The 26,739-nt window shown below is 42.1% G+C and overlaps 1 protein-coding gene across 1 annotated transcript; it reads left to right on the top strand.

The window, feature by feature from the left end:
• The first annotated feature begins 729 nt into the window (after nucleotides 1–729).
• Nucleotides 730–26,187, top strand: UBASH3A (ubiquitin associated and SH3 domain containing A). The gene is made up of 14 exons (XM_066177106.1): nucleotides 730–843; nucleotides 4,787–4,840; nucleotides 6,315–6,501; nucleotides 8,515–8,713; nucleotides 9,411–9,580; nucleotides 11,006–11,214; nucleotides 12,028–12,145; nucleotides 14,244–14,343; nucleotides 15,847–15,969; nucleotides 17,289–17,381; nucleotides 18,378–18,522; nucleotides 20,482–20,588; nucleotides 21,091–21,197; nucleotides 21,877–26,187. Exons 1-14 carry the CDS (start codon nucleotides 737–739, stop codon nucleotides 22,012–22,014), a joined length of 1,857 nt encoding a protein of 618 aa, XP_066033203.1. The 5' UTR covers nucleotides 730–736; the 3' UTR covers nucleotides 22,015–26,187.
• The last annotated feature ends 552 nt before the right edge of the window (nucleotides 26,188–26,739 follow it).

Below are 26,739 nucleotides of genomic sequence, written 5' to 3'. Positions count from 1 at the left end.
TACACATGCTGGAAAGGCTGGGGAGCAGCCAGGGCAGCTCTGCAAAGGCTCCCACAGGGGGATTGGTACCACTGGAAAAGACAAATTCTTCTCCCAGCTTCCACCCTGGGCTCCTCCAAGCTCAGCCTCAGGGTGTGGTGTGTAAATGGGACATTGGGTTTAATCTTCCACAGTTTAGCTGCTCATTGCCTTTGGCTGAGAAGACCAAAGGGGGAGCCACACATGATATGGGTAGGAAGACTTCAAAACTGAGCCCAAAAGGAGTTTTGGCCTCCAGACTAATTTCCTACACGCTACAGAACAGCCCCGCTTGTTCCCCCTTGTGCAGTTGCAGCTCAGGTGGATTTCTTGGCTCACAGGAGACAGTTTAAGGTGAAAAGCTAAAGATTCCACCTCATCCCCTCCAGCAAGACCACTCTGGCTGTGGTGGTTACCTTTAGGCTCCTCATCTTGTTCTGCCAGGGTGGATAGGCAGAGCTTTTGCTTTTTCAGCCACCCTACGACAAAAAATTCAGAGGCGCAGATTCTATGAAAACAGGATGTCAGCTTTTGTCAGAAAAGATCACAAGGGGTGTGAGGTTTGGTTTAGGTTGTTTTTTTTTTTTTTTAATTTTATCTGCCTCTTTCCCTGTCTCTGTTTCATTTTCTGCCTCCCTCCCTCCCTCCTTCACACCCTCCTCCCACCCCACGGTTTCTGTCAGCGCTGAGCACACGGGGAGGGCAGGACACGGAGGAGATGGCAGAGGCACAGCTGTATGCAAAGGTGGCCAACAAGCACCGGGGTAGGAGCACCTCTGCCCTCCTGGAGCCTCTCCTGGCCAAAGGATTCCCGGCTCATATTGCGTGAGTAGTGTGCTCAGCTGCACGGGGAGATTTATTTAAGATATGAGGTGTTTGCCGTAAAATCCCCATACAGTCAGCCTGTTTTATTTATTTTTTTTTCCTTTGATCAGGAAATTGTGCTGCTCCTGGGGGTGATGTCCCTACACGGGGATCAGACTTGTCTTGCTCTGAATTTCATGTAGAGCAGTGTGTATTGCCCACATAGTATCGGAAAACCTTTTTTTCTGACCCAGAGATGGGGCTCCTGAGAGGTATTTTAAAGACTTTTATTCCATTTTCAGTCTCATGTGAAGGGTGAGGCAGTACAGTTGTTACAATTCACGCCATCACAATCAGAAACCAAACTATTTCCTAATTACAATACATTATAGGCGTTTTTTGGCCTATCAGCTTTTGCCACACCATGCTGCTAATGTTTCTAAGCCAGTCATCTAAAATTACCCCACGTGGGTTTGGCACAAAACCTCTTTCATAGTTCTATTTCTCCAAAATATCTAGTCTATTTACAAGGTCATGATTTGAAACTTGTTTCTAGTTCAATTTCTCTCTCAACAATGTCTGTCCTATTCCTTGGCCTTTTAAAGTCAACATACTTAATCTCTAGGTTTGCATACAGACGTGCAAGACTATGTGAGCCTTCTGTCAGGCTTTGAGAATTCTCTACAAATCCATTTCCTACAACATAGCAAAACCAACCTGCTTAATAGCCAGCATTTTAAAATACTGTGTAAATCTAAAGATGCACACCCTTCTAGATCCTGAGTTTTGAACGGCTTCTCAATGAGTTGAGAAGTTGACCCTAGTTTGCTCTTGGGATACATTTTCTTTCTTTCTTTCTTTCTTTCTTTCTTTCTTTCTTTCTTTCTTTCTTTCTTTCTTTCTTTCTTTCTTTTTTTCTTTCTTTCTTTCTTTCTTTCTTTCTTTCTTTCTTTCTTTCTTTCTTTCTTTCTTTCTTTCTTTCTTTCTTTCTTTCTTTCTCTTTCTTTCTCTCTTCTCTCTCTCTCTCTCTCTCTCTCTCTCTCTTTCTCTCTTTCTCTCTTTCTCTCTTTCTCTCTTTCTTCCTTTCTTCCTTTCTTTCTTTCTTTCTTTCTTTCTTTCTTTCTTTCTTTCTTTCTTTCTTTCTTTCTTTCTTTCTTTCTTTCTTTCTTTCTTTCTTTCTTTCTTTTCTTTCTTTCTTTTCTTTTTTTCCTGCTTATTACTCTTATTAGAAGGAAATTAAACATGGATGTAATTTCTAGACAACGTTTTTTTCAGGCCTGACAAAAATCTCCTGCTGGATGGTGTCACTGGAAACTTTTTCTTTCTTTAAGAGACACCCTAAGTCTGTCAATTTTTCTTCCTGTCTTGAATCAGGATCTTGTTCTAAAAATCATGTCCTGCCTAGAAAGTGTCATAGTAAAGAATGAGGCACTATTCTTGGCAACTCCAATGGATCAGAGAGTAACTGGTGGCAGGTAAACAAGATAATGCAAAAGAAAAGTGCCAGTCGCTTCTCCCCCAAACATCTCTCCTGTTGAACAGGCAAGTTTTGGGGAGGGTTTTCCAATTTTTGGATGGCAAGTAGGGACATTTTGGTTCAAACTTTTCAAAAAATAAATCTTGTTATTTAAATATCCAAAAACCTCTCATAAAAATATTTTAGAAAGAAGAGCAATATGCCTCTACCTTTTGACTGAAAATTAAGCCAGTGGAAGAGGTTCCATTTGTAAGTGCTGTGCTGTTTTTTTGGGAACAACTGTGTTTAAAATCAAGAAGCAGCAGCAGAAATACTGTGAAAATTGATGTAAGATAACAAAATATCAAAAAGCAATTAAAAAAATTCCTATTATTGACCTTAAGACCTTCAAAATTTTGATTGCGTTTTTAAAAAGCCTTTTAGCTGTCTCTGTTGTCCCTCAATTAAATCATGAATGAAAGTACTGAAAAGTTCCTTTTCAGATGTCCTGGCCTGAGAAATATGAAGTGGGGTGGAAGTATTACAGAATCTTCCATTGCGTAGAACCAACAGGCCAAAGCAGCATTTCCCCAATGAACAAAACTCAAATAAGTGAGTGTCAAGTCTAACCTAAGATCAAAAAATTTCCACGAGAAGCTGTGCCAGTAGTTTCTGTTTTAGGGAAGAGCCCACTTGTTCTCACTGTAGTTTTATTTTTAATCTACTTTTCATTACAGATTCTCAATGGTTTATTCTTCTCTCGGTCTGAGAGAAATTGGTACATGCAGAACTTATTGCACTATTTTTCAATTTTCACTTCTCATCTTGGAAGTGTAGAATTAGTCACAGCCCAATGGAGCCCTAGTGCTGAGGGCTCCATAAACCTTGCTGGAAATCATCCTACAGCCAGCAGATGTGATGAGACAGAAGGTGGGGACAGGAATGGAGAGGAGCACAAGAGAACAACAAGGTGGGACTGAGCAGGATGGCAGATCATAGCCTCAGGTCTCACTTTTATTACATTTAATTTTGAAGACCCAGTGGTAAAGAAAAGCTGAGGCCAAGCTCCATTTTAGTTTCAGAGCTGTTTGCATAGAGCTTGTCCCCAGGTGGGAGGAGCAGCATGGCATGAAGTGGTAAAACACTCACTTGCAGGTGGAATTAATGGTTATGAACCCTGGCATCATTGCCACTGACACTTCCACAAGGCACAGCAGGAAAGGCTGCGTGAGGAGAGGGACAGAAACACGGCTGTTTGTGTTTGGTGTGGTAGAGAAGGAGGGCTCAGCAGAGGCACAGAAAGGAAATGTGCAGTACTCAGTCCCAGAGGGCACAGACTGGCTTTAGGCCTCCTGGTTGTGCATTGACTTGGCCATGGGAGTTGATTTACTTTGTAGAGAAGAAAGGTAGAAGGTAAATTTTGAGTGGAAAGTCTCATGTTTGTCCTTATCTCTGTTGAGCCCCACTAAAGAGCCAGCAACGGTTGCATATAAATATTATTAACAAGCCCAAATTTAGTTTTCACACTGAAGAGAAGACAGAAGGCTGGGATGGAACATAAAGATGAGCCTGAGTCCTGCAGCTCAATGCACACACTGCTGATTTGTGTTTGGGCATCACAGGGATGGATGAAGAGCAAAAATGGGAGGAGACAACACAACGCAATGCCCTCAGGAGCCAGTGACTAGAAAGGGTGACCTCAAAAGATAAGGAAAGACATCAGCAGATGCCAAGAAATTCAGTAGCTTTTTTCCAGTGTCCTCTGTCTCTTCTTCCCCTTCATGTTTCTTCTGAGAAGTTTGTAGGTGCATTTCAGGGGCGGAAATGGGGTTCATGAGTGTAGCTGCTGCTTGAACACTGGAATCCTTCCCCCATCGCACAGTATTTAGGCACAAAGATTTGCTCATGTGAAACACATAGCTGGCTTTTGGAAAGCTCTAGTTAGAAAAGGCAATGTGAATCAAATCCCACCCCAGAGAACAGAAGTCACGTTAATAGAAATGAGAGGTTTCATCCCTTATCTTGGACTGAGCTGCTGGCTTAGATCCGGCTCTCTGCTGGCTGTGGGGGATCCTCAATCTAGATTTCAAACCCCAATATAAGCATGTTTTGCCTAGTTTTAATGTATGGGCTTGGCCATCATGAATCAGAACCTTTTTGCTACGAACCAAGAAAACCCTGTTCTTACAGTGCTTGGATGGATGGTTTATCTAACCCAAGGAAATTCATATCGTCAGTAAGGCTGCTAAGGAAACACCTCCAAAACACAAAGGAAGGCATCTTATGGGGAGGACAGGTTACCAATCTTCAAGGAATTAAAGACAATCAGTGGGAAAAAAAGCTATCTGGAAGGCCTCAAGAACAATAGCAGCTGCTAAGAAAAACCTTCTTGCTAAATGTCCTGCCTGTGCTGAAAAATCGACTTGATGACCGTAGTCACTAATTGCCTTTACTTTTTAAAAGTTTTCTTTCTGGTATTCTGAGGAACCAGTTTTGTGTTTTTTGTAGGCAAAAAGCCTTGGTTGCTACTGGACAAAAGACAATAGAAGATGCAGTAAAATGGTAAGTACCTGTGATTTCCAAGGTGTGCCTTCACATTAAACCTGCCTAAAAATCCTTGTTGATGTGCTCATCCTGTCACTGAATTTGAAGTTAGCTGCCATGAAAAAGAAACCACCTGAATTTTATATTTTTGTCCTTTTTTTTTTTTTATTTATTTCACCCAGAGAGAGAAATATTTTTATTTGAACTTATTCTGGGACACAAGGTAACTTGCAGAAGGTCCAGGTAAATAAAAAACAAGCAGCTACTTTTACTTTACCAATGAGTCAGATCATGGGACCAGCTGGTCTGGTCAGAAAATCCTCCTCAGCTTTAAGTCTCTTGAGAGAAAGGAACAAGGAAACAGGGAAAATTTCTGTAAACCCATGACTGCACCTACAAACATGTGCAGAAACAAGAGCTGAAGTGGAACAGAAAGGGCCACTACAAAGTAAGGTGAAAGGCTGATGGTCAAAGGGAGGTATTGTTACAATTGAAATCACTTCTCAGTTTTGAACACCAAAAAGTTTTTTCCTCTCTACCAAGATTCTCACAGAGTATTTATATGTCATTCATGTGCTGACTACTGATTTTTTTGTTATTGTTGTTGTTTCAATTCACATTAAATACAGTCTTTCCTTGCACTTTATTTTGGGTTTTGTTTTTCTTTTTTTTTTCTTTTTCTTTGGTTCAGTTGTGGGTTTTTTTTTCTTTTTTCTTCTATTTTCTTCTCTTTTGTGAAAAGCCAGACTAGGCAATTGAGAACGGCATGTTCTTTCCAAACAAATTTTTCAGGGATGCTGCCACACTTCCCAACAACCATTCCCAATCCAAAAGCTGCAAAGATAAACACACAGTATGTGAAAGACATGGTGAATGATATCATCACATGGCATATGAGCTTCTGACCTTTCCTTGTTCATTTCTGATTTGTCTTCTTTGCGTTTCTTAGGGCTGAATGAAAGAGCTCTTTTTGAGCGTTTTTTTAATCTTCAGCTAGTTTTAATTTTGTCATTCTCCAACATGTTCCACCCATTGCCTTTTTACTCCTCCAGTCCTTTGTTTCCAGTTATGGAAAAGGGGGAAAAACAAAAAACAAACAAACCCCCAAAAACACAAAGCCAAAAACAAACCAAACAAAAAACCCCAACCAAACAAAAATACCACACACACACACAAAACCAAAACAAAACGAAACAAAAGAAAACCCAACACACCCTAAAAAGGTAATTTTTTTTCTCTCATTTTCAGATACTGATAGAAGTGGAGGAACATAATAAAATGTAGTGTACTCAAAAAACAAGCAGAAAAATAATTTATCCACTATTTAGTGCTTCAGAAAGAAAAAGGAGATTTTTATTTCAGCTTTTCCTTCATAAGAAAATAATAAAATCGCATTTTTTGCAATTTCAGTGCATCTTTTTCTGATGTCCTCTGTGGAGGCTTTCAGCCACAGGAAACACACTCACCCTCGGTGTTATGCTCTTGATTCCAGGTTGCATTCCCACTGCAACGACCCCTCCCTGGATGACCCAATCCCTCAGGAATATGCCCTTTACCTGTGCCCCACGGGCCGCCTCCACAGCCGCCTGCAGGAATTCTGGAAGGAGAGCAAGCGCCAGTGCGGGAAGAACAGAGCCCACGAGGTTTTCCCACACATCACCCTCTGCGACTTCTTCACGGTGAGGCCAGGGGAGTGCAAGGGTTGGATTTCAGCTGGGTGATAATTGGTGAAACTGGGCCACCTGCTATTGTCTGGCACTGGAATTTGCTGGTTATCAAACGACGTGACCCAGGTCCAGGAACATTCCTTAATGGCTGAGTGATGCTTACTGTCTGCGTCTTGGTTTGGAAAGACAGGTGTTTGCCAAGGAAAAGCTGAAGCTTCCCTTGGAATGGAGAATATAAACCCCCCCTCACTCCAAATTATTATAATTTTGCAATTAGGGGCTTTCAGGAAAAGATTTAGGAATAGGAAGAACAGGTCTTTACTAGGAATATTAAAAATACAAATGTAGTAGTTTAAAAAAAAAAAATTAAAGAAAAAAACAAAAAAAACCCCAAAAGATAAAAACACTGACAGAGTCAGAATATAACCTGACACCCTGTTAGTCAGGGTGTTGGAAGCAGTCCATTTAAGTCCTGGAGTGACAGATATGACAGATGTGGTTCTGTTGGAGCAGAGATGATCCTGTAGAAGGGTCCAGTGGTGATGAAATGGGTCTGGTCTTCCTCTGGGAATCCAGTGCAAACAGGCTGTCCTGGTGTTCTGAATCTCAGGTTTTATCCAGGTAGGAATGCTTGGCTCCTCCCCCTGGGTGGAGCATCTCCCACTGGGATGATGTAATTGTATCAGCCATGCAGTGAGCCTCGATGGCCCATTAACAGCAGATATCCCCTGGAGGGAGGATGGGTGGTGGAAGAGATAAAGAACACTGCCCCACCTGGTTTAACAGCTGGCCTATTAACAGCTCCCCGCCCAGTTTCAGCAGATGATAATAGAATACAGACCCCTAGTTCCAGCCTGCACTGCAATCCTGCATTGCAACCCAAGACAGTCTGAGTGATGTTTAATGTCTGAGTGACAAGTCAATGCCTGAGTGGGATGTTTCGAGGTACCTGATCCATCTAGAGCAGCCCTGTGCTGTCCAGTTGCTGTCAGGCTTCCATGTATCCATTGCTGCATGGATTTAGGATGATAAACCTTCCCAGCCAGGGCAGCAGTGGCTGCCATCAGCCAGCTGTGCAGCAGGGACACACGATGCAGACAGCTTTGGTACAAGCCTGTGGGAATCTCAGGAAAAGCTCTGCCTTCCCTAGAGACCCCCATCAGCAGGTCACTGCTATGGTGGCATGTCCCAGAGTTTACTCTTTTTATTGAAGTTGAAGATTTTGTGAAATATTTTGTGAAGTCCAGCACTGGACTGGCATGGAAAAACTCTGGAGCCTCCTGGAATCCAATTTTAGCATGTTGATGGTGCAACACATGAACATGAGCTGTATCTGGGATATGCTGAAACAGGCTTGGGTTAGAGCAGCTGGACAAAAATTACTTTGTTCATCATATTTTTATGTTAAACCATTAAGTGCTTTCTTCCCCCTAAGGGTGGGTCATCACAGCCATGCCAAAAAAGTAGAGACAGTGAAAAAAAAGACTATTTTATTGCAAAATATTGAGTGGTGCTCTGTGATCATTAAACACAATTATACAGAACAAAAATCATTAATTAAAAATGAATGCCATGGTCTTGGGAAGCATCGAGTTTAATGGCCTGTCTGGAAGAGACAACTGCATTGCAACCCTCACCTTGCACATCTCAGTAAAGGACTGTAAGATAAGAATAACACAAATTCCTACTTAGAATTGAAGGGGGAAATCATGATCCCTGTCTCATATCAGACTGGTTACTGCACACCTGACAGATGGTAAAATATTTTGGCTTTTTCCTGCCCAGGCTAGGTACACCTTGGATTGATATTCTAGAACATCTCCCATTATAGAACCAGGACACTGCTGATCCAACTGCCAAATACTGCTGGGTTTAATGCCAGGAATTTCAGGCATATTCCTAGGTATTTTGTGTTTCTCAGGAAGTTTATAGCCCCACAGTTTTCTGGCAGTGCTGTATGACAGAGACTACAACACTGGCTGTGAGCTGGTAGGTAAAGCCTGCTCCTCCTCTGTTTTCTTTCAGTGTGAAGACCAGAAAGTGGAATTTTTGTATGATGTCCTAAAGCGAGTCGGTGACAGCTTTTCCCAGAGCTTTCCACCATCCATTTCCCTAACACTACATGCATCTCCCAGCTACCTTGGTTTCTTCATTGATGACAGCCAGGCAAATGTCCTCAAAAGGTTTGCTGCAGCTTTCTCATCAGAGGCTTCAGCCCTGGCAGGTAGGACCAACAGCAGAGAGAAAACAGATGGGTTGTAGCACAAATGTATAGCTGCAGTACTCAAAGCATTCCCTGTGTCTCCAGGAGAGCTTAGATGATGTTTTCCTGCCAGCAAACAGCCTTTTCTCCTAGAGATTTGCAAGCAGAATAGCCAGAGGAGCGTGTTTTAGTCTTTGAAGACACAACACTTTTGCCTAGAAGCTGCAATGATCCTTTGTGCAACTTGGCAGGTGATGGACCAGGATATCCAAGATGGGCAGGGACTTAACACCCCCCGGACCTCCACCCTCGTGCTGCTGTGGCCCAGCTTGATGGGCTGGCTGCATCCCTAGGAAGAGGGCCTAATGCCTTTTCCAAGGGAAACACTGCATCACCAGTGGAGACTGAAGAGGCACAGCCCCACCGCAGCTTTGTCTGGGAGAAATGAGTTCAATACATCTCAGCCCGGGAGAGGAAATCAAACCATGATCATTTCTTTTCCCCACAGCTGAAGCCAGGAAGCAAATCCAGTCCACATTAGTGAATGATTTGGGTGTGATTAAAAACCACGACACCCTTCAAAACCATGATTCAGTAGATCTACTCTACCACTAGTTACTATGATATTTCCTTCATCATGCAAATTGTGTAGCATAAAACAAGAGGAGCTTTACACGACCTTTGTTTCTATGTTGTGATGTAATTGTTTCATCCCTAGACTGCCACGTGAAGCCCTCCTTGAAGCAGTTCCACCTCACCTTGGCTCACAGGTTTTATCCTCACCATCAGAAGACTTTGGAACAATTGGCCAAATGCATTAACCCAGCGGAGCCCTGCCAGTGGGTGGCTGCTCTCTATTCACGGGACATGCGTTTTGTGTATTACCAGGTACTGGAATCAGATTTATTTCATTTCCTGAGCCTTTAATTTTCTTTGCTACAGTCATCTTGCCTCTTCCATCTATAAGAAAATCTCTGCCTGCTCAGCATAGTGTTTCAAAGAGCATGGTTCTTTCCAGTGCCATTTTAGGCTGAAAAACTGCACTCCCAAATCAGTAGATAATATCCTTATTTTGGTAGGTTGCTTGACCTGCATGCCTCAAAATCCAATTCCAACCCCCAATGGAAAAAAAACCTTAATCTTTACATGACATGAGAAAATAGGAGACAGGAAATCATGATCCTTTAATATTTTCTAGGATTTCTCAGTTTACAATTTTGCAGCAGCCAAAATTCCCATCAGCAGAATTAGTTTATTCGATTGTTCCAACCATGATGAAAACTGTAGCAGTGAGCAGGGGTCAGTTCTCGCTGATGATTTTCTGCTTAACAGACTCTTAGTTGATACCAGTCAACATTCTTTCAATTCTCATTTCCAAATTTAAATTACGGATTGTTCAACAGCTTTCTGTCAGATCAGTAAATCACTTTGTCACAAGTCTCTTACTGGATTTTAGTCACACTCAGGAGAGCTGCAAGCAATCACAAAAATAGGTCAGATCTATGTTTTCTTTCAAAGAAATCTGTACCAGCTACAGGGGGGGGAAAAGTATTTTTGTGAAAACCAAGTGCCTGTCTTTACACATACTGTTAGTGTGGTAGTGTCTTCCTTTTTCTCTGCCAAAGTGCCACTAAGGAGCAGGTTGCAGAGTGGAAAACAGAAATGCCTCTGTGTCCAGGAGAGGTGAACAGCTGTGACATTTTATCTTTTTTTCTTGTTAGAGATGGGATTAATTGCATGAGAGATGGATTTCATGTTCACACTCAGATGTTTATTAATTCTTATCTATATTACAGTCTCACAAGCTGTGAGTTCTGGCTAACGAAGTGAAAAATGTCTCTGTCTCTCCCTGCAAGGCCTTTTAAGCGCAAACTATCCAATTATGAAATGGCACCTAAATTATTTTTACTTTTAACCCAATAACCAAACACCCATGGCCTGCAATGCGGATTTTTCTACCCAATTACAAAATACCACCCAAACCCACGAAGAAGAAGGTGAAAAAGAAAGACTTAGCCTACACCCTAAAACCTCCATATTGCTTTATATATATTACTATATTCCAAACACTTAAACTCCAAGTTTTCCACCCTGTGATGTCACACACTTCTATTAAACTACACACTCATAATCCCAGTGCTACCACTCAATTTTGGAAGCCTCTTCCATGGCCTCAAGTTGTATGTAGTGTTTTCTTGAGGGCCAGTGCCTGTTAGCACAGAAAGCCTGAAATTCTCAGTGCCCCAACAAACCACTGCCCAGTGAGCAGCTGCAGCACAGGGACCATCCTGACCCTGTTCTGTGTCCCCTCAGAGGCTGAGGGCTCTTTTCCAGTACAAGCCCCAGAACATCGACGAGCTGATGATCAATGCTGGGGACTTGATCTACGTGGACCCAGCACAGCAGCGCGACGTCAGTGAGGGCTGGGTGATTGGCACCTCGCACCGCACCGGCTGCCGAGGCTTCCTCCCCGAGAACTACACCGAGAGAGCCCACGAGGCTGACACCTGGGTCAAGCACAGGTAGCTTGGGCTTTCATGGGCATTGCTTTCCTGCTGAGGAGCCGTGGCAGCTCCTCCTTGCCAGGGTCTGTGGGCAGAGAAGGAATCCTGAGGGTCTGGGTGGGATGCTGGGACATCTCCTGAGAGAAGAGATATGCCTGCAGACACCCAGAGTTCATAAGTTCAGGTGCTCGAGGGATGACCCCTGTTTGCTCTTGAAGAACCTGAACGCCCTGATGAATTTTGAAAGAGCACATTCTGCCAGGGCAGGCTCAGCCTTCAGCCTGGATCTGTGCTCTTTTTTTTTTTTTTTTTTTTTTTTCTCATTTCAAGGGCTTGTAAAGTTAGCTTGAAATGAAACCACACAAAGGTTGCTCCACCACCTTGGCACCACCCTTATTTTGTTGATGTGCCCTGCATCAGAAGGCACCTGTCTGGCTTCCTGCACTTCAGTCTGCAGCTGACATTCTGCAGCACAGCTGATGCTACTTGTAGATTAGAGCAGATTTTTCTAAGCTGGGAAGTTTTAGTGCATTTCTTGATGTCTCAGAGAAAGGGAGGAGGCTACCAGGTAGTATTTCCTGCTTGGAGGTCCCACTTTAGCAGAGTTACACCCAATATACACCATCAGTTCCTAATATGTTCACCTCATTTTTATGGGGTGTATTCTAAATGAACAGCAAAGTGATGAGGTGGATTACAAGTGTGTAAAAAGTATTGAATGGACCATGAATCCTGACTTGCTGATCCTGTAAACATCATGACTCAAAAGTCTCTTCTATTTGTCTGTGTGCCTGTATGTTTCTGTGTGTGTTGCTTCTGCTTTTCCTACAGGGAATATGTTTTTGACACAGCTTCAAGATCCTTCCCCAAGGAACCCAATGTAAAGCTGAATGGGGAAGCCCATAATCTCAGCATGTCAAGGAGTGTCACCAATGTTCTTTCTCTTCAGGTAATTGTTTTTTCCATTTCTTATCTTTGCCACATGCTTTGGCAAATTTGCTATTAATTAATGACATTTAGCAAATTTAGTAGTATCTTCCTTTCTCTCCCTCATATTTTTATGTTTTGTTGTATATTTATACACACCATTTTATTTCTTATGTTATACATTTATATATACATACATACTCATACTGTATTGTATAATATCTCATAAGTTTTTTTGTAATGTAAATTATGTATATCACACTTGTCTTTCATGAATCTTTCCCTGTTCCTGTCATAATAGCACAACACATGAGTTCTCTGCTCAGGTTTCTCTGAGCACAGCCTCAGTGGGTATGGAAACAAGTCTGACAGGTGAGACACAGGCACAACCTCCCCTGACTTCCACGTGGCTTCAGGCAGAGTAACTAAATCAGAATTAGGCTCACTGTTTATGGCTGCTCTGATGTCCAGATTCTATGGATGTCATCCTGGAGGTTTCCATGGCCCCAGATCACATTTAAATGTTCAGTTTTCTTCTTTATTTTTAGATATGTAGCTAGTGCAGATAACTGCACAGAACAGCCAGCTGGGGTGGTTAACAGCACTGGTAGGATCACATTTTTTGCCCAGGTTCAAAATCAACAGGTATCAATTTTTTCCCGTGTCCACTGGTCTTCTGGTAGGAAGAGCAAAACAAATAAGGACTCTGATTCTTTTTCCTACAGCACATTTGCACCTGCATTGCCTTTTTGGCTCTGTCAGAGATGCCAAAATTCATTTTCAGCATAGACATGCCTCAGAAACCTCTTTAACTTGCTGGCCCCACAGCCTCTCTTCCTGCTATGCTGGGCAATAACTCTGGGCTGGTTTGTGCTGACATCAGAGAAACTGAGGGCACCTTGAGGGAACTTCCATCCTGGGGCCTCCAGGGCACCATGACTGTAAGAACTTTCTGAACAAGTCACACGTCCTTCCTCTGTCTCTTGGTCCCTCTTATCCACGTCAGATCTGTGACAGAGCCAAGGCTTGCCCTGAGAAATGTGTTTTGCAGATGGGCACATCTCCAGTCTAGAGTTTCCCTGGCCTCTGGGTTCCTAGCATGCAGAAGAGGAAAACCACAAAACCTTGGGTTTATACTCTGATCTTGTGGAAGTTAATGGGTGTTTCAAGGCAGAAGTGCAAGTATTTAACACAATGCATGGATATCAACCTGAAACCACTTCTTAAGAGTCCCCTTCTCTGTTTCTGAAGATGCAGAGCACTTAACTCAGTGCTGCAGCAGTAACGCTGCTTTAAAGTTTTAAAACCTTTGACCAGTTTCTCCTTATCTTCTTCTCATTTGTATTTAATGTGCATTGTATACTAACCCCAAACTACTTCAAACTTATTTGTAATTCCATGCAGTCTAAGTAAATAAAGTGGCCTTGTAGTAGATCTGAGTTCACTGTCGATTTGGCCACACAGTTATGAAAATGTAGAAGTAGCATTTTCACTAGGAAAATAAGGAGAAACTTGGTGTTAGTCCTGGTGTAGAAAAAGGCATTACCAGTCAGATCTTAGCTATTTTTCTGGGTTTTGTTTATATCAACCATACGATATAAATGAAAGTTATGATTCCTTCCCACACTGAGATTAAAGATCTGTTACCAGCACTGGCTTTCACTAGTGCTAACACAGAATTAGAACCTGCAGCCCACGAGGGTCAGGGATGTGACCTTTGACAGGACAAGAGGAAGTGGCCTTAAGCCACACCAGGGGAGGTTCAGGCTGGATATCAGGAAGAATTTTTCCACTGAAAGGATGGTCAAGCATTGAACAGACTTCCCAGGGAGGTGTCAAGTCACCAAACCTAGAAATGTACACGAAACAACTGGATGTGGCACTCAGCGTAGTGAGTTGACAACGTGCTGATCAGTCAAAGGTTGGACTCAATAACCCTGAAGGTCTTTCCCAACCTTAATGATTTTATGATTCATTTGCCTTTAGTTGAGAACCAGTCAGGCTTATCACTGTCCTAAGGACAGGTATCTATTATATTGTCTCTTCTCCAGGAATCCAGACTTTTCCTGCAGGTTATAGATAACATCCTTATGAAAACTGCCTTTTTCCCTCTGTCTCAGAATGCCGCCCTGCGGAGAGCAGTGCTGGTGATGCGCCACGGGGAAAGAGTAGATCAGGTCTTTGGCAAATCTTGGCTTCAGCAGTGCCTGACTGCAGAGGGTGAGTAAAGTAATCTTCAAAAACCAGGACCAAACCCAATTAACCCCAGTAATGGGTAGAAGAGATTCAATCTTTGTGTAAATGTCAACACTGGCACAAAGGAGTGATAACAATGCAAGTCAGGCACAGCACTGCTTCTGATGCCTTGGGAAGGCTAACCTGGAACAGAGACTGGACAGAGCTAGAGAATAAAGTAGATATTTATTAAAAGGCCTTTAAGGGTATACTTTGGGCAGTACAAGAGCCTGGCCAGGGCTACACCCAAGGTAGACCCAAAATGGTCACAAAAATGGATGACCGGTCATGAGGTCTCACACTTTTATAAGTTTTGATCCATTTGCATATTGGGGGTAAATTGTCCAACTACAGCTTCAGATTACCAATTCCCATCCTTCTTGTTTCTCTTCTTCAGTCCACTGTTGTTTGTGCTTTTGGACCTGAAAGCTGTACTCATTGTCCTTGGTCTTCAGCAGAAAAATGATTTGTCTCTGTGAAGAGAGCTCACTAGCACTTAATATGAGGCTCAGAGCTACACGCCTAGGTAGCACAGAATCTGAAAAACATGAAAGCTAAAACTTAAGGCATCACTTCGACCTGCTCATAACCATGTCACAATATCCTAAACTCCTTCATGTTTATCCTCACTAAATTCTGCAGATAAACAAAGCTCTTGTGCTGCTGATGGAAGTGTGTCTCTGATACATGAACAAATCACAGGAGCCCACTCATCACCTCTCATAACACTAGGTGTAGTTGTCAGACTCCTCCACCTTTCTGTGCCTGAGTCAGAACCACGGGCTGTTGATCAGTCGCACTATGTCACTAGTACAACCTGACGAATCTGTGGTGAAAATCAAATGTCAGCACTGACCTAAATTAAAATCTGAATTTCGAATTTCCTCTCTCTCTCTCTCAAAAAAAAAAGAAAAAAAAAAAAAAGGTATGTTTTCAGGTGAAGAAAACTGACCCAAAACAGGGAAACCTGTGTCAGAGGGAAGGAGGGCAACAAGAAGGTGGGAGTTCACAAGTGAGAGCTTTATGCTGAAAGTCTGCCTTGCTATGCTGGAGATTCCCCATGTTTAGTGCATGGAATTCTCACCAGATAGGGAGAGTGGTACCTTATAGCTGCATAGCCAATGCATTGGTTTCATTTTGATTCAGTGGAAATGTTTTGGATTCTTTTTTTTTTTTGGTCATTTTGGCAATTGTAATAGAATGTAGATAGGGAGTCAATTTTTGTTTCTCTTGTGTCCCACAAAGCCAAATTCTCCTGATTTCCTGTTCTTTCTCTCCCCCTCCCCATTTGCTCCTCCTGAGCTTGAAGAAGAGGGGCTATTCTGTTAGGACAGATGATTTCCCAAACCAGTGTTGTGACCTTAAAACATGACCCCTTCAAGGTAATAACGCTGGCTGTTTTTCATCAGTGAGAAACTGACTGTGAAACAAATGTAACACAGCTGCTGCCTTCCTTGTGCCCCAGCAAAATGTCCTGCCTTGTTTCAGGGAAATACTACAGAGCAGATCTGAACTTCCCCTCCTCCCTGCCGAGGCAGAAAGACAGCATGAAGCAGTTTGAATGTGATCCTCCTTTATCTTGCTGTGGTATTTTCCAGTCGAGGCTTATAGGTAAGCTGGATATTATCCTCCTGCAAATGTAAGGGTTTGGGAAGCGGCTGTCATCATCTGCCAAAGCTCATGCTGGCTTTGCAGCAGAAAAATTTCCCACCAGCATTCACTGTAGCCACAATTCCCCGTGGGCAACCACTGCAAGATCTTCTTAAATCGTAAAATAGAGAACACTGCTGGTTACTTGTCTTTGACACCCCCTCTGGCAGAGAAAGCCAAAAGGAAGAAGCCAGAATTTCTGTGCCCTGCTGCTTGTCTGCAAGGGATGAATGTCTTATGTGGCTGTCCCTGAGTGGGCAGTGAGGAGTGAAGGGGCTGGCCAGGGAAAGCAGCTCCATGGTCAGCAGAGTGTGGGTGGTCCTCTCCGCGCAGGAGGATGCATGGTGTGGGTTAGGCTGACTCAATTCACCCACCAGTGTGGGAATTCCAGGCACAGAAAATTCTCAAAATCTTGTGCATTGCAGGCCCAAACACAGTAATGAACACAGAGTTTGACCTGAGACCTTGTAAAAGGCTTCCGAATTTAGAGACCGTAAGTCAAAATGTAGATTTGTAGTTTAGAAACATATTAAGCTAGGCAGTGGAAAGTTCTAAGGTTTTAACGTATAGATATAGAACTAGTTACAAAAATGGTAAAAAGTTTTAGTTGTTTTTTTTTTTTTTTTTAATAGTAAAATAGCAAGTAGTTTGTGTGTCATTATGTGATTGGTTAAGAAAGTCCGTACTGCGGAAAGACGTGTGATACAAATTAATTTGGGATTGGTGTGAAAGTGGAAACATTCTTTGTAGCAGTAGTTTATTGGTCATTTAACCTTTAAAATACCCTGTAAGCTGTGATCTTGTGACCAGGGACACCTGGCCTCTTATGTGGTGAAGCCATTCTCACTCCTTCATGAGACTGAGGCAATAAATAATGCTTTAAACTTCTCCTGGTGGTCCTGTCTCCCTTGTGCAAGCCTGACACACACCAGATGAAGTTGTTTGTGCTCCCTGAGCAAGATACATGACTGTGACAGTGCTGGCCTGCTGCAAATGCTTGTCTCTGATGGTTCAGATGTATGGAGACAGTCAAGTGCCCGACTGCTGTTTGCAGGTTTGGGTTGGATCTTCTGTAATTATCTTTCCAAAGCTCATTTTAGAATTGATGTTTCCACCAGAATGAGCCTTCTAATGAGCTCAATCAGCAGACAGTGTGGGGAAAAATGAATAGAAAGGGACTGTCAATATATCCCATGCTGATGAAAAGCTCTGAGCTGTTTTGTTGCAGAAAGTGTTTTGTAGTCGTTTCTCATCTGTCACACTTTGCTGTTGCCATCCAGGGGAAGCTCTGCTGGACCAGGAGGTGACAGTCAGCTACGTGTACTCGTCCCCTGCCCTGCGCTGTGTGCAGACAGCTCAGCACGTACTGCAGGGTAAGGCAGCAAAACCTGCCAGGTGCTTCTGCCACGCTGGAAACATCTTCACCAAAGCTCTGTGAAGTCTCTGACATGAGCAATTAGGAAGATGTACGACTCTGTGGTTGTTTGTGGTTTTCTTTAGGCAGAGAAGGCAAAGTGGTTTTGACTAGCTGGTAACGCAGGCAGCAACAAACCTGATGTTGTGTGTACAGTCTGTGGGGTATGAGCACATAAACACTAGGCTCTGATAGTTAAAATGGAACCTAATGTTATATGAAACAGAGGTGTTTCATATCTGCACAAATTCAACATTAGTAGCTGTCCATCAAATCACCACTGCTACCTCTTCCAGAAAATATTTTGACCCAAATATTTCCAGAACACTGAAGGATCTGAATGTGAACCAGGGAAAACTGCTTCCATGCTTTCTTTTGCAAGCCAAGCTGCTTTAATCCTTCATATTGCAGAACATTTTTCTGTTCCTTTCCTCTCCCTCTTTTCTTTTTTCATCTTCTGTTCCTTTCAGCAGGTTCACAGTTCATTACCATGTTTACATCAGAATGCATTCACTGCCACTCAGTAACCTCTCTTGAGAATACTCAAAAAAATAATGTTTCTTTTGATGCATGAATTCCATTTCTAATACTGGGCAATTTGCACAACTTACTGCCCCACTGAGGAACACTGAGAAAAATGCTATATAAAAATGGTAAAAACATTTCCTGTCTGAAGTTTATTCAGATTGCAACATTACTGAGGCTTTTTCTTCTAGAAGAGCATCACAGGAGAGCTTCAAAAATTATGGTTATGATAATAATGATGAAAATAATTTGCAGTCCTTTGACATTAGTCAGACAGTAATATAATGCTGGTTTCCTTTAACCTGTTGTTTGACAATAAGTAATTCATTTCCATTAATGAAAGTACAACAGCAAACAAGGCAGAATGTATAGCCTGAATGTAGCACTTTGAGTGTACCTTTCTCATAAGATCTATTTCTTTTTCTTGCAGGACTTAAATTAAATCATAAAGTCAGAATCAGGGTGGAACCAGGACTGTTTGAATGGACCAAGTGGGAAGCAAGCAGAGCAATCCCTAACTTCATGACTGTGGCAGAACTGGTGGAGGCATCTTACAACATAGATACAAGTTACAGGTAATCGCTCTGTGTCTGGCTGATAAAGCTGTGGGGTTTTTCCCTGAGATATCTTTGTCCTTTTATGTGTCATAAATCATTACAAACACTGCAAAGAGGGGGTGATTCTGATCATATTCAGATCAAAATGGGATATAAAAATAAGATAAGCTGTCACCAGCATACGGGTGCACAAATACCTTGTGCGTGGGACCAGCCCTCCTCTGGTGTTGCCTTGACATTATGGGCATTAATGTCAGGTGCCAGGGGCTTTGCTTTTACCTTCGGCTCATGTGAAAAACATTTCAGAAATGTGAAGAATAACCTGATTTTCAGTGACAAAGAAATGTGACGTTATACAAGGTCAGTCAGCCCTTGGCTGAGGGGCTGCAGGGCAGCAGCAAGAGGTTTTGGGGACAGGCAAGATAAGAGCATTTCACTTTAATTGATGTTTGTGGCATCTTTTTGAGTTGCTCAGAGATTAATACTGTGCTCAGCAAGGACTTTTTGGAGCCTCATAACTTGGGGTGAGGGCCGATTCCTTTTCTGAGCACTTGCAAACCACAGCCCAGCAGGAAATGATAAACCTCCAATTCAACCTAGCTCCTCATCTTGTTCACAAACCAGGCTGCTCAGTCTGCAGTGCACAGCCAGATCCAGGAAATTACTCAGCTGTCTCTGGGATTTCCCACATATTCAAGAAAGGAGGAAAGGAAACATCTCATGTCTTAATACATTCTTTACAGCCAAGGATGGATATTTGTTTGAGACTGCATAAAGTCTCCAAAATCCTTTTTTTTTGGAGCACAAGTCTTTCTGGTGTGTTTTTCACTAGCAGGCTGTATTCTCCAGGGGTTTTTTTTTTGGTACAAAATCACTTGCCTCAAAAGAAACTGTGCAAATGCACAGCAATGGGAGGTTCAGAGGGGAATCTTTAAGGCAATGTTAACTACAATGTTTAGGTCCCTCACAGTTCACCCAAGTCCAGGCAAGAAACAGGGTGGATGAACTATAAACTTGCACATAGAATGCAAGTTTCTTCACATCACATGCAGGGTTAAAAAAATCTTTGGTTTTCCAGGTGCTATGAATGAGTGTTTGAGATCACTTAAAGAATCACCAGCAAAGAGCATCAGTAAAAACCAGATATAATTCACTGGCAAGGTTTACTCTACTACTGAGCTCATTGGACAGCAGGGACTGGTTTTACCATATTCAACCACTGCAAATGTTGTCCATCACCTAACCCCACCGGGCCTCTGAGGCTGCCCTGATTCACAGCAATGTGAAGGTCTGGCTCTTAGGGTTTTTTGGGTGTCTGAAAAGCCCTGGTATATAAAAGAAAGAAGAATGCCTGGTCACAGCAGAAATGCTCAGATATTTTGGAGTGGTGCATTGTGATTATGGTCCCTGGAAACACCTTTTTTTTTTTTTTTTTTTTTTTTTTTTAAACTCTAGCCGTGAAAGTCTTTACTACCCATTTGACCAGCAATGCAGATAAGCCTCATTCATTGTAGATTTTTATTGACTTGGTTTATTGAGGAGATTAATGCTGAGGTACAAAATCTTGCAAGCACTCACATCATTAATGTCTCTCCTTTGTTTGAACCCAGTCAGGATTGGAAGACCCAGGCAGCTCGTGTCTGGGCAGAGGTCCTTGATGGCAGAATTGCTCAAAGCTTTTCTTAGGCATAAATTCTACTTTAAATAATCTCCACTGTAAACTACAAGTTTTATTGAAGGCTGGTTTTCCCTGCAACTTATGCTTTACGAGCTATGAGACTCAGCTATGCTTTACCAGCCATGAGATTTAATGGAAATTACTCAGAGAGAAGCTAATGCTTCCATCAAGCAGAGGTAACAGTGTGTCAGCCAAGTCAGTAGATAAACCTTCTATCTCAGTGCCTTTTCTTGGTGTAGTCATTCAGTGGTGTTCCAGTATCCATCCAGATTAACATACATTTGTGTTTTTATTGTCAGGGCTCACTTCCCACTCTCTTCTCTAGTGCCATCAGAAAGTTATGAAGACTATGTCAGCAGAAGCTCTGCAGTTATAAAACAGATCACCAGTGCCTGCCCCAACAAAGGTAAAGGTTTCAGATCTTTGTAGATTCTTTCAGACACTTGCAGTAACAGGAACTGGCAGAGATTTTCCAACAGAGGCACATTTAATGTGAGCTGTTGGCACTGCACAGAGCTTAAGATAGACTCAGTGCTTGTCCTGGGCTACACTGAAGTAATATACAAGCAATTTGTGGGATAGAAATGAAAAAAGGAAAATAAAACTGAGACAGTAGAGCACTAAACTGAAAAAGTATATGCTTTTCTTGGTCTTTCCACATCAGGGGGTAGGCTCAGCAAAAGATAATACACTTTCCTGGAAAGCTTTTTTCTCTTTCCCTCACAAATGCCTTCTCTCAATAGTTGGCATGCTCAACACACCAGATATTTTCTGGTGCTCTGCCACATTATCAAAAAGGTCTGCAAAAATGAACAGCCCTAAAGCCACCTCATCCCCATCTGCTGATGGGGAACGTTGCAGTGCTGCAGCTCCCTTACCACCCTTCTTTGCTTTTCCTGGTGCGCCAGGTGTCATCCTCATCGTGGGCCACGGCTCCTCCCTGGCATCTCTCACGCGGGTGCTGGCAGGTCTCCCCAGCAGAGACAGTGGAGACTTTGCCCAGATGGTGAAGAAGGTAAGAGGATTTCATTTCATCAGCAAGCCTTTGGGTTGTTTCATTATATTTTTAATAAGGAGACTGCTTATGCAGCAAGCATGCCAACGTCAATGACATCAGTTCTCTCGTTCCAAAGGGAATCACACACAGTTTTAGGAAAGCACTGGAGGTAAAGAAAGGGATTTTATTCTGGGGGCTTTGTATATGACTGGCAGCTAAGTCCTTGAAGATTTTCATCAGGAAAGTCAATGCCATGTAACACCTACAGACAAGAGGCACATTTGGAAACCTCTCCACTTGGAGCAAGTCTCCTTCCTTTCAAAGTGGACAAAGAGGGCTTTGGGCTAACCTAGTTACAGCCTTCCAGTACCTGAAGGGAGCCTATAAGAAAGATGGAGAGAAACTTTACAAGAGCCTGGAGTTATAGGACAAGGGGCAATAGCTTCAAACTGAGAGGCAGTAGATTTAGATTGGATACTAGGAAGAAATTCTTTACTGTGGGGGAGGGTGAGGCATGGGAACAGGTTGCCCAGGTATGAATGTGCAATGGTGACACAAGGTCAGCTTTCACCCCTTAGGCTTCCAGCCTGGTTTTCATTCATTTCAGAAGAGACAGAATACCCAGGCCTGCTCTTTTCTGTAGCAAATCCCCCCCTTCATGTCAAAGCAATGACCCTGCTGGTAACTTCCTTCCCAGATCCCTTCCCTAGGAATGTGTTTCTGCGAAGAACAGAAAGAGGAGAACAAATGGCAGATGGTGAACCCACCAGTGAAGACATTAACTCACGGAGCAAACGCAGCATTTGACTGGAGAAATACTATCCTGGAAGATTAAAAGGTCACCTCTGCCTTTGCAGTTGTCAAAAAGGAGCCAAAGGCAGGGTTATGGCTCATCACAGTCCAGTGACTCATCCAGAAGACACACAGAGGGTGGGAAATGCCCTCTCTGAATTGTCAAAGCACAGAAAAACACTTCTGAGTTTGGTGCCCGGATTTTGTTTTTATTTTGGTGACTGAGAAGAATGAACTTATGAAGTGGCATTCAAGTGAGAAATAATACTTCTGGTGGTGTTGAGGAAAGTAGTTTTTGACCCTTCCTGAGCATACAAATGTTTAATAAATATGGATATAACTACCTGATTATAAATTCCACTCCAAGAGGCACTGAAGTAAACAATGTTGTGTTTTTAAGACTGAACTATGTCCAGCAAGAATTCATTTTTTTTCCCTTCTTCTGTCACTTAGATATTTTCAGACAACAGAAAAACCAGGACTGAAAAAAAGTCAACTCCTACCCAAAGAGGGGACCATCTCTAGCTAAAGCCACTGTGTTTCCTGTTCACTCCATCTGTTCTGTGAGAGCAAATACCACACTGACTCTTTATTCACCTTTTCTACGAAGGGAGTCCATTTTCTATCACCAGCTGCTCATCCAGCAATTCTCAAGTGATGCATATTGCAAAAGGGTCTAAATTATTCCTTTTTGAAGGGAAATGAACTGACTGCTTTACTGTTTCTGGGACAAAGAACGATGCCCTGTGTTACTGTACTGGTGACAAAACTCTGAACCCTTCCTGAGGTGGCACTTGGAGCACAACAGCTTTGTTTCGAGCTGGTTTGTGCTGAATTTCTTAATGGTCACCCACCTTCCCAGTGGGTCACCTGAAAGGTTTCTGCAGCTCTTCTCTGGGTGATGTGTTTAATTAAGGGAATGTAGCCCTGAAATTTTATGCACAAGCAGGAACATGCCTTTCCACTGCCTGTTTTTCTCTTGCTTTTCCCTTCTGGTTATCAGATAACTGCCTCCAGCAAAGTACAATGTTTCTTTCAATGAAAGGAAAAGAAGATGTTTCTCTCAGAGAATGACTAAAAATGTTTTCATTTTCACTCCTCACTACCTGCTCCTATGTGACATCTCCCTGCATGCCATTAGCCATGGGGGCATGCAGAGGAGCCCATCCAACATTCCAGCTTTGGGGCTGAGAAGTGTCTGACAGGCACCTTTATCTGTGGGTGTAGAGATTTTGTTATCTCAGCTGTGCAGCTGCAATGATTCATTCTGACTTTCCAGCTCTGGTGGAGTTGCTTGAGCTCTCAGTTTTCTGACAGTGCTGCAATTTTACAGTGGAAGTCAAACGTCCCAGGGCCAAGACAGAAGCTCTTTAATGAGCAAGGGCACAGGATTCAAGCTCAGGAGATGGGTGGCTACAGCTGCAGTTCCAGAAAAAGATAAGAAAACACCAAATGTCACTACAACCTTTCCCTAATCAGGGGAAGCAGGATGCCACTGAAGTGCTGAGAGGAGTGTGGCTTGGCTACTTCACATCTCAGCCCAGCACACACTTGCTCTCAGCCAGGGAGCAGGTGTGGTGAGGGATGATTTTGCTCAGCTCTGAAGACCATGGCAGGCTCCTCTGTAGTCAGCAGGGAGGGCAGTGACTCATAGGCCTGGCTGAGAAAGGGCTGTATGATACAAGAAAATCAGCAGCCACTTAAAAAACTGGTTCTTTTTAATGTATTAGTGACATTAAATTTCATTACAAATTTTCTTCTACCTTTCTAGAGATAACATGGGTTTTTTTCCATAATGCTCTTATACATTAATCCTAAATTGGGTTGCAAACACCAGTTTTGTATAAGAATTTGTGTCTTCCTTTAAAATACCAAAATAAAATACCAAGTGAGATCTCTCCCTTCACCCAGTGGCATCAGATGTATTGTCAGGGTGGGTCTGTTGTGAAAAATAACCTGTAAGAACAGGATCTTCTCCTTTAACAGCTTTCCTATGCTGCTGCCACTGTGTATAACAATGAAATACTTATTTTTGCTTTTCAGTTCTTCTGGTCTGCAGAAATAATGTTGCTGAAAGCCAGTTAATGGCACTCTAATCCTGTTATTGTCTATCCAGCTCCTATCCTTAATGAGTGTGTGCAGCTCCCTAGAGGCAGGTGACAGGAGGGGAGAAGGAAAGGGCTGGGGGAAATGTCTGTCTGTCTGTCTGTCTGTCTCTTACAGAGGATGGATTTTACTGCTCCACCCAATCTTGGCATCTAATCAGATGTTCACAGTGCATGGACAACACTATTGACAAGCTCAATATACTTAACAGGCAGTTTCCTAAAACACTCAAACCAAAATCCCACTGTGCTTTTCTTTTATTCTCAATACAGATGCACACCATTGAATTTTACTTCAGTGAAAGCAATGAATTAAATTTCAGAGCATGTTGAAAAGAGGGTTTGGGAACTTAAGTTTTCTTTTATGGTGGTTTCTAACCCAGACACCGCAGTGCTAAGCAGGTGAGGACAAATGCTTAGTCACCAAATACTGTATTAAAGTTATAAAGATTTCTCCATGTCTGCTGTTGGAGACAATTGAACAGAAAGAACATGAAGAGAAGGAACAGGCAGCACAATCAGGAACCCATTGAAACTATCTCAGTCTTAATAGTGGAAGGGCAAGGAGAAGCTCTTCTTTCTATTCCAAGGACCCTGATTTTGGCTTTCCTGGAACCCCATGAGCACAGATTCAAATCTAAACACTTTTTAAGATCAGAGCTGAAACGATGTCTATAACATACGAAGTTTCTTGGTTGTACAGTCTGGTGCTTCGGGGAGAGAGAGAATTCCTAATGTGGTGTGTTCACAGCATGAGACTAATCACTAAACACAGGTGAAATGAAGAAAATGTCCTTGGAGCCTTCCAAGTTATTTTTGTGGTAAGCAAAAGAAATAAGAAAATCTTTTCCAGTTTCTTGGTGTTTGTTTGGGATTTTGTTTGTTTGGTTTTTGGTTGAGTTTGTTTGTCCTGTTTTTTAATGCAACTTCTAGAATTAGTTGTTGCTTTGCTCCATTGCAGTTTTATTTCACTGTATCCATTTCATTACAAAGTTATGTACTTCAATAGATGCTTTTAGTACTGCCCTGAGAATCTGAATGTTTTCTCTGTGCCTCAAAATGTGAGAACATAAATTCTTTTGATGAAGACCTGCAGTGAAGCTAATCTATGGTGACCCCTTGTGGGAAAAGAACCTCAGATCTATATGGCTAAATGAGGTCTGGTGTGATTGAGGGATAAGAAGGGAGAGCAGCAATTTTTTTAAACAATAATGCTACTTCCACACCCTTTGAAACGATATTAACATCAAAAATTATATTGTAGGGGACTGCTTTTAGGCAGAGGAGCTTGGAAAGACACTTGAGACAAATTCTGCTCAAAAGTGAGATTAAACATGCTATGAGAGTTCTGATCCTGGTTTTTCCAAAGCTTTTTTCCTTGTGCCAGCATTAATACTGGTAGAAGGAATACACACAGTTCTGCTGACTCAAAGAAGTAGATATTTCTATTCTTTGCACAATTTTAAGTCACAGGTGAGGAATAAAACAGTTTGAGTGGATTTTTTTTACTTCCCCAACAAAAACACAGGGGGTCTCCAAAAGGAGCAAGTCCTGTTGTCAGGAGCAACCTATAACACATTAGAGATTTTTGGACATTCTCAACTTTCCTGGATTGTATTCCAGGCAGGACACTTTTTTATTTTTTTCAGTAATACCACTGGAGGTCACTCATGTACTAACAAACAGTGCTGCAGGGGAAAAAAGTAATTTAAATTATTCAAGAATGAACTCAGCTTGACTTGAAGATGACGTTAAAATGGAAGCGAGTTTGGAATTATGTTGTGCAGGTATTCCTCAAATTTACAGTAGACTACAATAAAAGTAGCAAGTAAAGCAATTTTCTTAATTTTCTTATAAAAATACTAACCCCCCCCCCCCACCCCCAACATTAGCAGACAAGTTAGCTTTGATCTAGCTCCAGTAATAATGGAAATGTAGCAGAGCTCTTCATCCAAAAAGCATAAATAGGAAAAGAGAGTTCATCTAAAAATGCTCACTGGGGTAACATCAGTGTGACAAGAAAATGCAAACAAAATATAAGATAGGAGAGGAAATATTGCATGTGAATTTTCTCACTATGATTTTTCTGATAACAGAAAAAAATTGCAAGGAAGAAGTAATAAACTTTATTTCATATGGTTGGTTTCTCTATCTCCACTTTATCTTAATCCATTTTTATCACTAACTTTGAAACTTTCAGATACATTTTTTCTGGAATTCTGAGTTGTAGAGAAATGGAAATGGTTAAAACATTTTTCCTCTTTCTGCTAAACTAAAAATTTAAGATTCATTTCTTGCTCTGAGGTGAAGAACTAGGAAAGGCAAGTCCTGTTTCAGCAATATCAGTACAATATCTCATCCCAAATGGGTCCAAATGGGCTGATTGTTTTACTTCAAAAGCAAACTGCTACTGGCTGACAACTCTCTGCCTCAGGCTCCAGGCCCATTAATATTCATACCAAAATTCCCACAGGATGAGAGAGCCAATTAAACCTAGACAGATATATGTAATAATTAAGGTATTGCTTACAAATTATCAGGGAAAAAAGTTTCAGAGCAGCTTTAATCACCTACAGAAAGAGAGAAAACGATCTGTCAGTGGCATTTAGTGCTTGTACCAACACTTTGCTCAGCTCTGCCTTGCTCTTTACTTTTAATTTACT

This window comes from Chamaea fasciata, unplaced genomic scaffold (genome assembly GCF_029207755.1).
Source record: "Chamaea fasciata isolate MVZ Bird 193981 ecotype frontalis unplaced genomic scaffold, bChaFas1.0.hap1 SCAF_2, whole genome shotgun sequence".
NCBI lineage: Eukaryota > Metazoa > Chordata > Aves > Passeriformes > Sylviidae > Chamaea > Chamaea fasciata.
The sequence above is the reverse complement of the archived record's forward strand: the minus strand, read 5'-3'. Positions and strand labels throughout refer to the sequence as shown.